This window comes from Misgurnus anguillicaudatus, chromosome 13, assembly GCF_027580225.2.
Source record: "Misgurnus anguillicaudatus chromosome 13, ASM2758022v2, whole genome shotgun sequence".
NCBI classification, from domain to species: Eukaryota; Metazoa; Chordata; class Actinopteri; order Cypriniformes; family Cobitidae; genus Misgurnus; species Misgurnus anguillicaudatus.
In genome coordinates, this window is record NC_073349.2 from 14,216,172 (window position 1) to 14,229,826 (window position 13,655).

Sequence of the window (13,655 nt, forward strand, 5' to 3'; positions counted from 1 at the left end):
TTATCCCTGTCTGTCTGTCTGTCTGTCTGTCTGTCTGTCTGTCTGTCTGTCTGTCTGTCTGTCGTATCTATCTATCATATCTATTGTATCTGTCTGTCCATTAACCATATCTGTCTGTCTATCTCTGTCTGTCTACCTGTCTGTCTGTCTGTCTGTCTGTCTGTCTATCTACCTACTATCTTATCCATCTATTTATCTCTGTCTGTCTGTCGTATCTATCTATCTATCTTATCTATTGTATCTGACTGTCTATCTACCATATCTGTCTGTCTATCTATCATATCTGTCTGTCTATCTCTGTCTGTCTGTCTGTCTGTCTGTCTGTCTGTCTATCTACCTACTATCTTATATGCATCTATTTATCTCTGTCTGTCTGTCTGTCTGTCTGTCTTATCTATCTATCTATCTATCTATCTATCTATCTATCTATCTATCTATCTATCTATCTATCTATCTATCTATCTATCTATCTATCTATCTATCTATCTATCTATCTATCTATCTATCTATCTATCTATCTATCTATCTATCTATCTATCTATCTATCTATCTATCTATCTATCTATCTATCTATCTATCTATCTATCTGTCTATCTGTCTATCTACCATATCTGTCTGTCTATCTGTCTATCGTATCTGTCTGTCTATTCATCTCTGTCTGTCTGTCTGTCTGTCTATTGTATCTGTCTGTCTGTCTGTCTGTCTATTATCTTATCCATCTCATTCTGTCTGTCTGTCTGTCTGTCTGTCTGTCTGTCTGTCTATCTATCTATCTATCTATCTATCTATCTATTTATCTATCTATCTATCGTATCTGTCTGTCTGTCTGTTTATTATCTTATCCATCTCATTCTGTCTGTCTGTCTGTCTATACAATATATCTATTGTATCTGTCTGTCTATCTATTATATCTGTCTGTCTATCTTTCTCTGTCTGTCTATCGTATCTGTCTGTCTATTCATCTCTGTCTGTCTATTCATCTCTGTCTGTCTATTCATCTCTGTCTGTCTATTCATCTCTATCTGTCTGTCTGTCTGTCTGTCTGTCTGTCTGTCTGTCTGTCTGTCTGTCTATCTATCTATCTATCTATCTATCTATCTATCTATCTATCTATCTATCTATCTATCTATCTATCTATCTATCTATCTATCTATCGTATCTGTCTGTCTGTCTGTCTGTCTGTCTGTCTGTCTGTCTATTATCTTATCCATCTCATTCTGTCTGTCTGTCTGATCTTATCTATCGATCGTATCCTATTGTATCCTATCCTATCCTATCGTATCTATCGATCGTATCCTATCCTATCGTATCTATCTGTCTATCTGTCTATCTATCTATCTATCTATCTATCTATCTATCTATCTATCTATCTATCTATCTATCCGTCTATCTATCCATCCGTCTATCTATCCATCCGTCTATCTATCCATCTGTCTATCTATCTATCTATCTATCTATCTATCTATCTATCTATCTATCTATCTATCTATCTATCTATCTATCTATCTATCTATCTATCTATCTATCTAATATCTGTCTGTCTATACATATTCGTATTGTATCTATCAAATTAATATGTCTTTTTTACCATATCATACCCATCGTACCTAATGCATTTATCGTATCGTGTCTGTCTGTCTATCTATCTATTGTGTCTGTCTGTCTGTCTGTCTGTTGTATTTATTGAATATATTGTACATTTGTTTCTATTGTAACTAAGCAGTACAGAGTAGACACATCAGTGTTCAGCACATCAGCACATTAGTATTAGTGATTGACTGGCTTCTATGTGGGAATCCCTGGAGTCAAGTACTTTCACATGATAAACATCCCAAACTGTAGAATCAGCCATAAGCAGATTAGTACAATGGGATGAGAAGGCTTTGCGAGTCTTTAGCCCAATTCACTGCAGAAAGTGATCGACTGTGACTAGTTCAGATAAATCTCGTTGCTCTATCCATCCTTCCCTGCCTGTGTTCAGAGCTTCAGGCCAAACATCCCTCCCGAACCCAAGCTCATCTGGGCCCGGTTGCGGCGTGGGCCGTGTCCAGAAACCCATGACATGCTGAGAACGAGTACATGACTTATCAGGACACACACTGAGCTAGTGTGCAGACACGGCCTGCTTCCCTAAACCCAAGAACAATGCTAATAAATAATTGGCTTTGGGATGTTGCTCTACAAACGCTCCATCCTGCCTTCCTGTCAATCTGTGATTTAGATAACAAGGGTGAATTGTAAAGCCTTGAATTGGACATTAAAAGGGGGCGGGGGTAATTAGGACATGTTAGGATGTCTGACTCCATACAGCTCTTCTATAATGTCAGGTCTTGTCGGTTGACAGCACGTCACCTGCCCGTGTGCACTGTACAACGCAGAGGCCAGGAATTTAAATGACACAAAGAGTTATTCAGTTCGTAATGAAGCTGCTTAATGAAACCATTGCCCTTGAAAGTTCTTCATCAATTTCAGCCCTCCCTCACTCGCTTTCTCTCTCTCATGTCAGCACAGCCACGTGGCAGCTCTATATTAATTAAAGCCAGCGTTTCCTGAAGTACTTAAGTGAGGTGCCCCCATTGATAATGAGCAGGTTCAAAAGAGTGCCATCCCTCCAAAATGACTTTTTAAACCAGCCTTATTAAGCAGAAAATTATGCCCAAATCAGCCTACAAGCTCCTCATTAAAAGCCACTGATCCTTGGCCGCGCGCTAGTTCGTCCGATTTTAATTAGGAACGCACGAGTCTCACTGCCGCGCTAAACGCCATTAATCTTCCCTTTCATTCCGAGTCAGACGCCCAGGAATGTGGAGAGCCAGCCCAGCTCCGGCTCGCAGCCTCCGCCTCCTGTCCTCCTGCCAGCCTGAGCGAACGAGTGCCGGCATGAGCTGGAGGCGGCGTACGAGTTAGTCCAAGTTAGGAGTTTCTCTCATCCGTGTGGAAACAAATACATTTTACAGTTTATGAATTTAGTATTTGAGATTGCCATAAAACTTCATACAGTTAAAGAATTGAAAGAAAAACACACAAAGCTCTATAAATAAGTCTTAATACAAAAGTCAGTAACAGTTTATTTTACTACATTTCCATATAAAATGTAAACCAAGGGATACTCCTTATTTTGAAGCAGCCTAATTTAATGAAAGTTGCTTGTTGCATTACACTCTAAAAATGCTTATTTACAACTCATCATAACCTAAAGTGTAATGTTTACAGTTTAAGAGGTAACATTTATGTTAAAGGGATAGTTCACCCAAAAATAAAACTCTGTCTTTAATTACTCGCCCTTATGTTGTTCTGAACCTGCATGAGTTTCTTTCCTCTGTTGAAGATATTTTGATAAATGATGGAAAGCACACCATTGACGGTACCCATTATCTTCCATAGTAGGACAAGCAAATACTATTGAAGTCAATAGGTACAATCAACTTAACATCATTTATCAAAATATCTTCTTTTGTGTACAGCAGAATAAAGAAACTCATACAGGTTTAGAAGAACATAAGGTTGAGAAAATTATTTTTAAAAAAAATCTTTTTGGGGTGATCTATCCCTTTAATCTTGATAGATTTAAAAATGTAAAGACTTAAATTGTGAATATAATGTTATAGTAATTAATAGATTTTTTGAAGTACTTACTATAGTAATAATAGTAAATAATGCATAATTGCACCCTAGCCCAAACCAAAACCTTAAAGGATTAGTCCATTTTCTTTAAAAAAAAATCCAGATAATTTACTCACCACCATTTCATCCAAAATGTTGATGTCTTTCTTGTTCAGTTGAGAAGAAATTATGTTTTTTGGTGAAAACATTCGAGGATTTTTCTCATTTTAATGGACTTTAATGGACCCCAATACTTAACAGTTTTAATGCAGTTTGCAGTTTCAAAGGACTCTAAACTATCTCAAACGAGGCATAAGGGTCTTATCTAGTGAAACGATTAACATTTTTGACAAGAAAAATAAAAACTATGCACTTTTAAACCACAACTTCTCTTCTTCTTCTCCGGTCCTGTGACAAGCCAGCGTGACCTCACGTAATTGCGTAATGCCGTGGAAAGGTCACGTATTACATGTATGAAACGCACATTTACGGACCATTTTAAACAATAAACTGACACAAAGACATTAATTAGTATCATTCCAAATACAACAACTTCGAAACGGTCCTCTTTCTCCACACTTGTGAACACTGGGGCGTAGTTTCGATACGTCATCTGTGACCTCTTGACGTGATGACGTATTACGTGAGGTCGCGCTGGCGCGCCACAGGACCAGAGGAAGAAGAGAAGTTGTGGTTTAAAAGTGCATATTTTTTATTTTTCTTGTCAAAAATGTTGATCGTTTCGCTAGATGAGACCTTTATGCCTCGTTTGAGATCGTTTAGAGTCCTTTGAAGCTGCAATTTTGAACTGCATTGGAACTGTTTAGTGTTGGGGTCCATTAAAGTCCATTAAAATGAGAAAAATCCTGGAATGTTTTAATTTCTTCTCGACTGAACAAAGAAAGACATCAACATTTTGGATGACATGGTGGTGAGTAAATTATCTGGATATTTTTTTTTTAAGAAAATGGACTAATCCTTTAATCCTAATTCTAACCTTGTTAATATTACACAGTACTTATATGCACACATTGTAAAAAATACTTTGCTGCCTTAACATTTTTTGTTAAATTAACTCAGATTTACAAGTCATGTCAAGAGATGAGTTGTCACACTATAGTTGAGAAAAGTCAACTTAATTTTATAAGTTATAACAACTCACCTGTAGTTATAACAACTCATCTCTAGTCAAGATAAATAATAGTAAGTTGAAATGACATGTAAATCCGAGATGATTTAACAATTTTTTACAGTGCAGTACTATAAACGTAAAATTACATGAAGTGTATTTAACTAAGTTCGGGAGGAGCATGATCATGTGATCCAACCAATCAGCGCGAAGAAGTGCCTATAAATAGCAGTCCCTCATCTCTGTCCCGTGACTGATTTTTTGCAGCATCCCTCCTCCACCCCATCACCTCACTCTCATCTAGTTTCATTTATCCCAGTTTAAGAGGGGGGAGGAAAAATACGGACAAACTTAACTGTTAGTTTAAATTAACCTATAAAATGTTTATTATTATTATTATCTAACTGTGTGTTGAAACTATGCAGCTTTTTTAGGACACATACAGTACACACGATGCAGGTACAGTTTTGTGATGCTTTGTGATTTAATCTGCTGTATTTATCAGGCATTGTAGCCGAGCACACCTTTGCTTGCCTGTCTGTCAGAATTCTGCGTGCGTGGAGGATTATGGATGGCCAATTACATTGTTTCTGGCATTAATTAATGACATGAACTGTCTTCCCTGCTCCTTACAAAACAGTCTCTCCCGATCTGCCTACAGGAGGGCAGACTGGGTGAGTGTGCTTGCGCATGTAGGCGTATTGTCTTTAGGGTTGCATCCAAGTAAATTAATGTACAAGCAAATGGCCATATGTTTGTTATTGCACTGAATTTTCAAAAGAACATTATTATATGATGTTGTGTTGACGTATGTATTTTGTAATGATTGTGCACTGATTGTGTGTTCTTGAATGGCCCTGACAAGAGGGGAAAATGTACTTGCACGTGTCTTCATTCTCCTTTCGCCAAAGTTGTCCCAAATTTTCCCCCACCAGTTTGGCGGGTGATGGCCATTACAGAGATTACACTGAAGAAGTGGACTGGCTGCTCTAAGTGTCAACTTACATACAGTGACAAACTGAGAGACAACCACTTATGTATACTCTGTATTTCTTTCTTTTACTCAGACACAGATCTCTTTATTGTTAAGTCTTTGCTAAGATTTTATTTCCTGGGAGAAAACCCTCAATTGAGAGCTCATAAATTATTGCATGCTTAAAGGGTTTTGCAGCAAAAAAGAGTCAAATTTGTTAAATATAAAACATCTAAAGTGACATTAGTGAAAATAAGTTTTTTTTAATTACTTACTAATAACCTTTTCATTGCTATTAAAGGGAAATGACGAAAAACTTAACCAAACAGCCTGAAAAGATGCTAATTTATAAGAAAAATGTAAAACACAATATAGGGCTCCATTGAGAACCTTTAACATCCACAGGACCTTTTTTTTGCACAACATTTTTAAAAGGTTTCACAGACAAGAAAATTGTTATCTAAATGGATCTTCTATTGCATTGCATGTAAAAAAAAACTTTCAGAACTGTTATTTTTAAGAGTATACATGACCATTAACCTCGTCTACTTGGTCTCATCCAGAAACAGTAGTACATTTTAAATGCATGGTGTCAGGTGCCTTTTGGCAACGGGTGAGGGGTCTGGTCTGAATGCCATGTTAAGAGCATTAGCGGGCATACAAAGGGGCAGTGCCGCCCTCTCGCATCCATGTCTGATTACAATAATGAACAGAGGGGCTGGTCCATCTTCATGCATTGTCCCACATGTCGACCTGAATCACATGACTCCTTGTAACCAAATAATAGTCACTGTATATGACAAACTGGGCCAGGAGCTGAGGGGCTGGAATGATATCAAAAACCCACCGAAGGGTTGTCCCTCTTTATTTCATTGCAGGGGTGCACATGCATTTAGAAGTTTGTAACGAACAAATAAAAACACAATCTCTACCCTGCAAATCATTTCACATGTACTGCTTTCATACCTCCAAACTGGTTTCTAAAACCAGGCTTCTGATTCAGGAGGTCTCTGACACTCTTCCTATGCCTGAGTGCCCTACAGTGTCTGCCGTGCATAAACAATCACCAACCTGAGCATCGTTTTTCAGCAGTCCGCCCCCATCTCCTCTCTGTAGCTCTCGGCCTGTTCGCACCACCAAACCCTCAACGTGCATGTGCAGATATCCTCATATATGTAGCCTACTATGCGCTGATGTGCTTCCTCAAGAGATTAATGACTCTCAGCGGAGCTGTCAGAAGCATTCGGCAGAGATCAGAACTTAAGGGCATATGTTTTTCCCTCTTCTCAGCCGCCTGCAAAGAGAGACACAAACAGGGGCTTCCAGCTACGGTAATGAAATTATTCCCATGGAAAGAAGTGCAAATGTGTTAGACATACAGAACTGTTACTGTACAACAGACATCAGTAAATACTTGAAGAGAGGCTGAGCCTTTACACAGAATGCATGTACTACTCATCAGCACCGATGTAAAAACCCAGCTAGAGTCATTTTATAAAATCATCCTAAATAATGTTAATATATGTTTCAGTGAAAATATAACTTTGATATCTTTATCTTTATATGACTGAGTAAGGCCATGTCAAAGATTGAAATCAATATGAAATCAAATATTGTTGCTCCTAATCTCAATTAAATTATGAGACTACGGATTTCACAGACAGGGTCACAAATATAAAACAGGTTTTTGGAATGAATGGGTGTGCAGGTTGTAACTTTAGCTGTGGTTTAAAATCACAGTGATGATATTATAACATGTTTAGAAGAGAGGACATTAAGGGTCACATTTCTATTGGTCTCATCTGCAGCAATGACATAAATACACTAAACTAAAGGGATTATAAAAAGTGAAATACTTTAAATCGATGGTTTTCACTTTATCAAAAGAGTTCTGTAAAAAGTGATTTGTCAGGATAGCTCCGGTCCGACACGCCAAGTGTAGATGTTTTTAAAGGTTTGTAAATGTTGTAAATGTTTTTTCTATTTTTTTACCATTGTCGCTGACGCTTGGGGTTATGGTTAGAACAACTTTCTGTTACATAAAATGACACCCAAACCCCAATTCTAACACCGACTTCAAGCGACCATGACCAAAAAAATCAAAAGCTAAACCAAATCTAACCCCAACCGAAAATAGTTTAAAAATAAGAAAAACCATAAACCAAGTGTCTACATAAAACGAAAAAAACGCGACGTAGGTGATCGGGAAGCACTGGCGTATCATATGCACGCACGATAGGAGTTTGGCGTTATGTATTGCGCGACTTTTCAGATTTAACACAGAGCGAGTTCAAGATCACTAAGTTACTCTTAAATGCACATTTGGTGGACAGGTACAAAAATGAGACTCATAATAGAAGAGTACATTTTTTTGAGTGCGCTACGTCTTTAATATAGGGCCTACTACACTTTGCATTATTTCTATAAATTAAAAAACTACAATGCAAACACAAAATGTAGCCTAGATAATACGAAAAGTAAATCTATCGTTGATTAAATATCCACGTAAGGTCATGTGCTGCGTAAAATATTGCGAATGTCGGGACATTCGAGATAATAGTGGGCCGCACGATAACATCAAATGAACAAGCAAATAAATGCATATTTTAAATAACAGAACAAATGTCACTAAAATTATTCTAAATAGATTGTTATTAAAACATTCTTTAAGTTTATTATGTCTAATATTCTGTGTTCAGCGGTCAGTGTAAACATTTCAAAACGTTTAAACATCAAGATCTAAAGCAACTGATATCGACTCAATGCAGGCTTATATATCACTGAATGACTTCAAAGCAGTGTGTGAAACCTAACAGCATCCTTAGACAGGCATTGAAATCGTGTTAATAAGTGAAGCGGGTAAGTTGCAGAACACACAAATACCCATAGACAGGTCCTGCTGGCCCAGGGGCATTTCCGCATCTTACCAGTTAAAAAGCAATGACCAGTCTAATTTAAGAGATTACACTCATACAGATTCAATAGAATCCACGACACAACCCTTTAATACATAAATAAACTAGAGTGTGACAGACATTTATGTCGGCCTGTTCACGTGCTAGGCCTTATTTACAAACAGCAGAAGCAGTGTTTTATTTTGGACATTTCCGACTATCAATACTGCGCAGATATTTTAAACTCTTTGGTAAAACTCTAATGATATAAACATTGTGTCCGTTTAAAAAAGTGCACATAAAGTTTACCAAAACCGTAAACAGTTCTTTTGTCACAAGTCTTTTAAAATTGTGTCCACATGACCATCGTTTCATAGAATGTAAAGTTTGCATTGCATTGCAAGTTTGTTTTTTATCTTCTTCATAAAATGACACGTTTCACAGAATAGATAATATTCAATAATCATTATTCGATAATTGATATTTTAAAATGGTTTTAAAAAGTATGATTAAGATGCGCATGTTTGGGAGAAAAAAAAACAGATGGTTCATAGATATGTTTTAATTATAAAGACATATAAACAATAGCTATACAGTATGAAACTCATGTCGCAACAAGATCAAATGTTTGTAGGCTTGATCAAGTAGTTATTCACAGTTGTACAATACAATCAAGTGAATTGTGCAATAACAAAACAAAATCCTTTTAGGCCAAACATTTTTGAATAGAACACCGTTTTTCCTACACTGACAGACGTCGGCGTCGTTTATTCATTTCACACACACATGGTTTTGGTGCCATCCTTTTACAAAACCGATCTTCAAGAAGTTATTTGTGGGCCATGTCGTTTTCGTTGCAGTTTATTGCATAGTTCACTAATAACGCTGGAATCGAAAGGGAAAACTTTGTAGGTTTGTATAACAATTAAGTCCTCTGCAAGCTGTAATCAAGTAATAATTTCTTTTTTGTCTTATTTCACAAATAATTTGACAAAGGAGAAATAACTGATAAATTAGCTTTTTCCAATAATACCATGACCCTCAGTTAATCCTGAAATTTATTAAACATTATCTAATAAAACTGGATGAGTTATTTAGACACTTAATATGGGTTTTGACCCAAGCCCATTCTCAATAAATATTCAAACGCGCACAAGGTAAAATAGAGCAGGTAAGAGTTCAATGTATGGAAGTCAAGGCTTGTCATTGCAGTGTTTGAAGAGATTGGATGGGTTCCCGGTGAACGAGCTGCATTTCTCCGCGCAGGCGGCCAGTGCCGTGCCGGTAAATGGGTACACGGCCGCCTGTCCGAAAGGCGCCAGTGCGGTGGGCATCGGTGAAGTTATAGTCTGTCCTTGGTTTAGATAAGCCACCAACCGGCGCATTTCCTCCAGCGCTTGCGCCTGCATGAGGATGTAGTTTTTAGCAAGCAGCAAAGTGGCGATTTTGGATAGTTTTCTCACGGATGGACTGTGAGCGTAAGGAATCACAGACCTCAGGCCGTCAAGAGCGTCGTTGAGGTCGTGCATCCGTCTCCTCTCCCGCGCGTTGATGCTCAGCCGCAGAGATCTTTGCTCCTTCGGCTTTTTGGTACCCGAGTGCTTCTCTTCGTCAAACCCAGCACCCCTCTTACGGGACTCGAGGTGGTCAAAGCCGTCATCCTCGTCGCTGGTTTGCTCCCCGCCACTTTCGTTCGACTTTCCCGTTTGACCGGAAAGGAAATCCGCCGCGGGTGTCAGTGAGAAACGGGCAGGACTTCCAGCACCATGGCCAGCGCCGAAGCCGAACGCGGACTGTCCGTACCGCTGCGTCAGGTCCAGCAGGGTGTCGTTACTGATCGATTTTAGCAAGTTCTCTTCTCCGACATTCATTTTGGAGAAAACAAAACTAAAACAAAAAAACAGAGACCGGGAGGAAAACTTTCTTGAACGATGATCTCGCGCTGTCTTTGCTTGATGTCCTCAGAAGTGTTGCTGAAAATGAAATCGATGGCGATCTTTCTATCCCTATCACGCTGAACACTTGTGTAACGCCGTTGCGCGCATACAGCGATGTTGCGTGTACTTTAGACGCCTCGTCTGAACTTGCGCGTTCTCGCAGTGCGTCTTGCCCTCGCCCTGGGCAGATTGAGACTCGCGCTCAGTCCTGCGAGCGCGTGAGTAAGAGCGCGAGGCCCCGCGGGATTATCACCGTCCAATCAGGTGGGCGTTTTAATTAAGCAGATTAGACACCGGCACGGTCCTAAATTAAACTGTAGTAATGATAACCGCTGAACAAATCATGGCATACTGTGATACAGGGCCTGTGAGTGGTTTGCTTCCGTGTTGTTCTGTGTAGACTGTGATATATAAAAAAAAAGAAGAAAAAAGAAAAGAAAACACAGCATGGCATTAAATTTGGAGTCTAAATAAATGAGTATATGGACCATGCAATAAACCGTTTTCTCAAAGTAAATAATGAAATTAATATAAAATATATTAATAACAATTTAAATGTGACCCTCTCTGTGAAATCAAGCAAAAGTCTCAATCTTATTATCAAATTATCAAAGTTTAATTTCATTCATTGATTTCACTTTCATTTAATTTTTTTGACATTGTCTTCATTAAAGATATCAAGGTTATATTTTCACATAATGTTCTTTACAATATAGGCTATAGGATAATTATGACAAAAATTATTATTATTATTATTATTATTATTAAATAATATTAATAATAATAATTATTAATAATAGGATAGCTGATTTGAATGATGAACTTTAGTCAATTTTAGGACCAGTGGGTCTATACATTAGGCAATAGCAATACTTCTCAAAAAAAGCATTGCTCAAAATAGATGTCCTGATGTTGTTATTATACCACATAATACCACCATTAAACAAATGGCGACATATTGCCATATCCTTGTGACTTTAAGAAAAAAAAGATTAGCCTATTCATCTTTGACTGCCCTTGTATAACACATCCACTGCTATCAATATGACAGTTCAGTAGTTACAAGACAAAGCATTCATGTCTATTAATTAAACGGTGTCAAAATTTACACTCAATAGCTGTTATAAAGTATACTAGTCAACATTTGAAGTGGATCAAAAAAGTTCATTAAAGTTGTCCTAAGACAACAATGGGTATTGGTTTTAAGACAACTTTTATGAAAGGTTTTGATCCACTTTAAATGCTGACTAGTATATTTCTAACATTGTCAGGGTTAACAAATACGACAGCAAATAAAGAGTGTTAAAAGTCAAATGAAGTCACGGAGCAGATTGTGCAACAATAATTCACTGCCATCTAGTGTTTATTTAGGAAAAATACAATAAGACAACATAGCCAAATCTCAACATTTTGCGTACAGCACAGTACAGTGGTGTAGTAGTTTACCTGATACCCACTAGGAAATGTCAAGGATTTCCGTATATCCACTTAAAATAGAAAGAGAATGCGTAACAGCATCGTTTTGTGACACATTTCACACTTTCATTCATTTAGATGTGAATCACTGATCATTAGCATGCTCCACTAGCTACATTGGCGGGTTGAACCTCATAAGTCAGTAGGCTTGGTGTTTGACTTCATGTTGAATTGCGCGATCCGATCGGCGTATGAAATCAAATTACCGTATTGGCGCGAAAGTGACTGAGAGCAAACTGATGTGGCGCCACAGGAACCGTCAGGCGAATGACATCAAAGTACCGCGAGACGGATTCGAGAAATCACACGGAGAAGTCTGCCTTCTCGCGGTACTTTGACGTCACCAAGCGGTCTGCGTAGCGCCAAATTAAATGGAACGTAACTCACACGAGTTAACAGAGAGTTAACAACGCACATGTGACTATTCAACATTTAAATCATAAGTCCAGTTTATTATTTAATTTGGAGGTAATCATGCACAAAAATAAGCCCATGTGGATGTCCTAATGCTAATGGTTTTTCATATAGTCCACTAGCTGTGTTCAGTTCAGCATCCGCAAATTAAATATCATGTTTTGGTGCCTAATATTAGGCTACAGGATAACCTTGTAATGATAAAATAAAAGCCTATTTTCATTCTTAGACAACTTGTATTATATGCATATTCGACTATGCAAATGAGAGTAAATTTATGGTCATCTTAAATGCGTATTAAAGAGCACCTATTTCATTGCTTACAAACAACATTATTTTGTGTATTTGATTTAATACATGTGTTGGCATGGTTTATGGTTAAAAAACAAATTATTTTTCACATACTGTACATTTTTGTAGCTCCGGATTTCACACTCTTCCTGAAATGCACGGAATGATACATCGTTTGATGCTAAGCTAGGGCACATCATCAGTGATGTTCCTGATCTCATTGGGTGTTTCGGGTCTTTCGAAACATCAGACACCCTCCTTCAGGTGACCCAGCTGAGGTTGATCAAGCCTCAGCTTGTGCCCTAGCAGCGTTTGTCCACGGATCTGCTCTTTTGATCCAGAGCCACCTCGAAGCCTTCTCTGCAGCCTCTGTACTATTGCAGATAGCCCTTCTTCTTCTCTCACCCGTGATGCCGAGTGCGGTGTAGGCCCTGTAGAGGGACTGCCCTGCAAAGCCTCTGCACCCCACCTCCACAGGTAAGCACCTTGCCTTCCAGCCCTGGTTATGACAGTCGTTTACGAGGCATTCATATTTTGCCCTCTTTCGCTCAAAAGCTTCCTCCATTCGATCTTCCCATGGCACAGTGAGCTCCAACATGACCAGGTTCTTTGTTGCCTCAGATACCAAGACAATGTCAGGTCTCAAGGAGGTATTGACGACATGCTGGGGGAACTTAAGTTGTTTGCACAAGTCCACTTTCATCTGCCAGTCCTGTGCAGTGTTCAGAAGCCCTGATGTTACCCTGGCAGATCTTTCTGGTTTCTCTCCAGCCCTGATGAAGCTGATGGTTAGCTTGGAGTGCTTTGACTTCCCGCAGTTGTTAATAGTAGCCTGGATGCTCTCTGCAATTGTTTTGAGCACCTGGTCATGCCTCCAGCGGTACCGGCCTTCCCCCAAAGCTCTTGGGCAGCAACTCAAGATATGCTCAAGAGTTCCC

The 13,655-nt window shown here is 38.6% G+C and overlaps 1 protein-coding gene and 1 long non-coding RNA gene across 5 annotated transcripts in view; both read right to left on the reverse strand.

The window, feature by feature from the left end:
* Nucleotides 1-6,027: 6,027 nt before the first annotated feature.
* Nucleotides 6,028-13,655, reverse strand: part of LOC129431523 (uncharacterized) — a 93,395-nt gene continuing 85,767 nt past the window's right edge. For 3 of the 4 annotated variants that reach the window (XR_008639864.2, XR_008639862.2, XR_008639861.2), the window contains one exon: nt 6,028-6,999. This is a non-coding gene — a long non-coding RNA (uncharacterized lncRNA). The remainder of the gene's footprint in view (nt 7,000-13,655) is intronic. The other variant, XR_008639865.2, reaches the window with a different exon arrangement.
* On the reverse strand, nt 9,146-10,861 carry bhlhe23 (basic helix-loop-helix family, member e23). The gene has a single exon (XM_055189462.2). It carries the CDS (start codon nt 10,468-10,470, stop codon nt 9,793-9,795), a length of 678 nt encoding a protein of 225 aa, XP_055045437.1. The 5' UTR covers nt 10,471-10,861; the 3' UTR covers nt 9,146-9,792.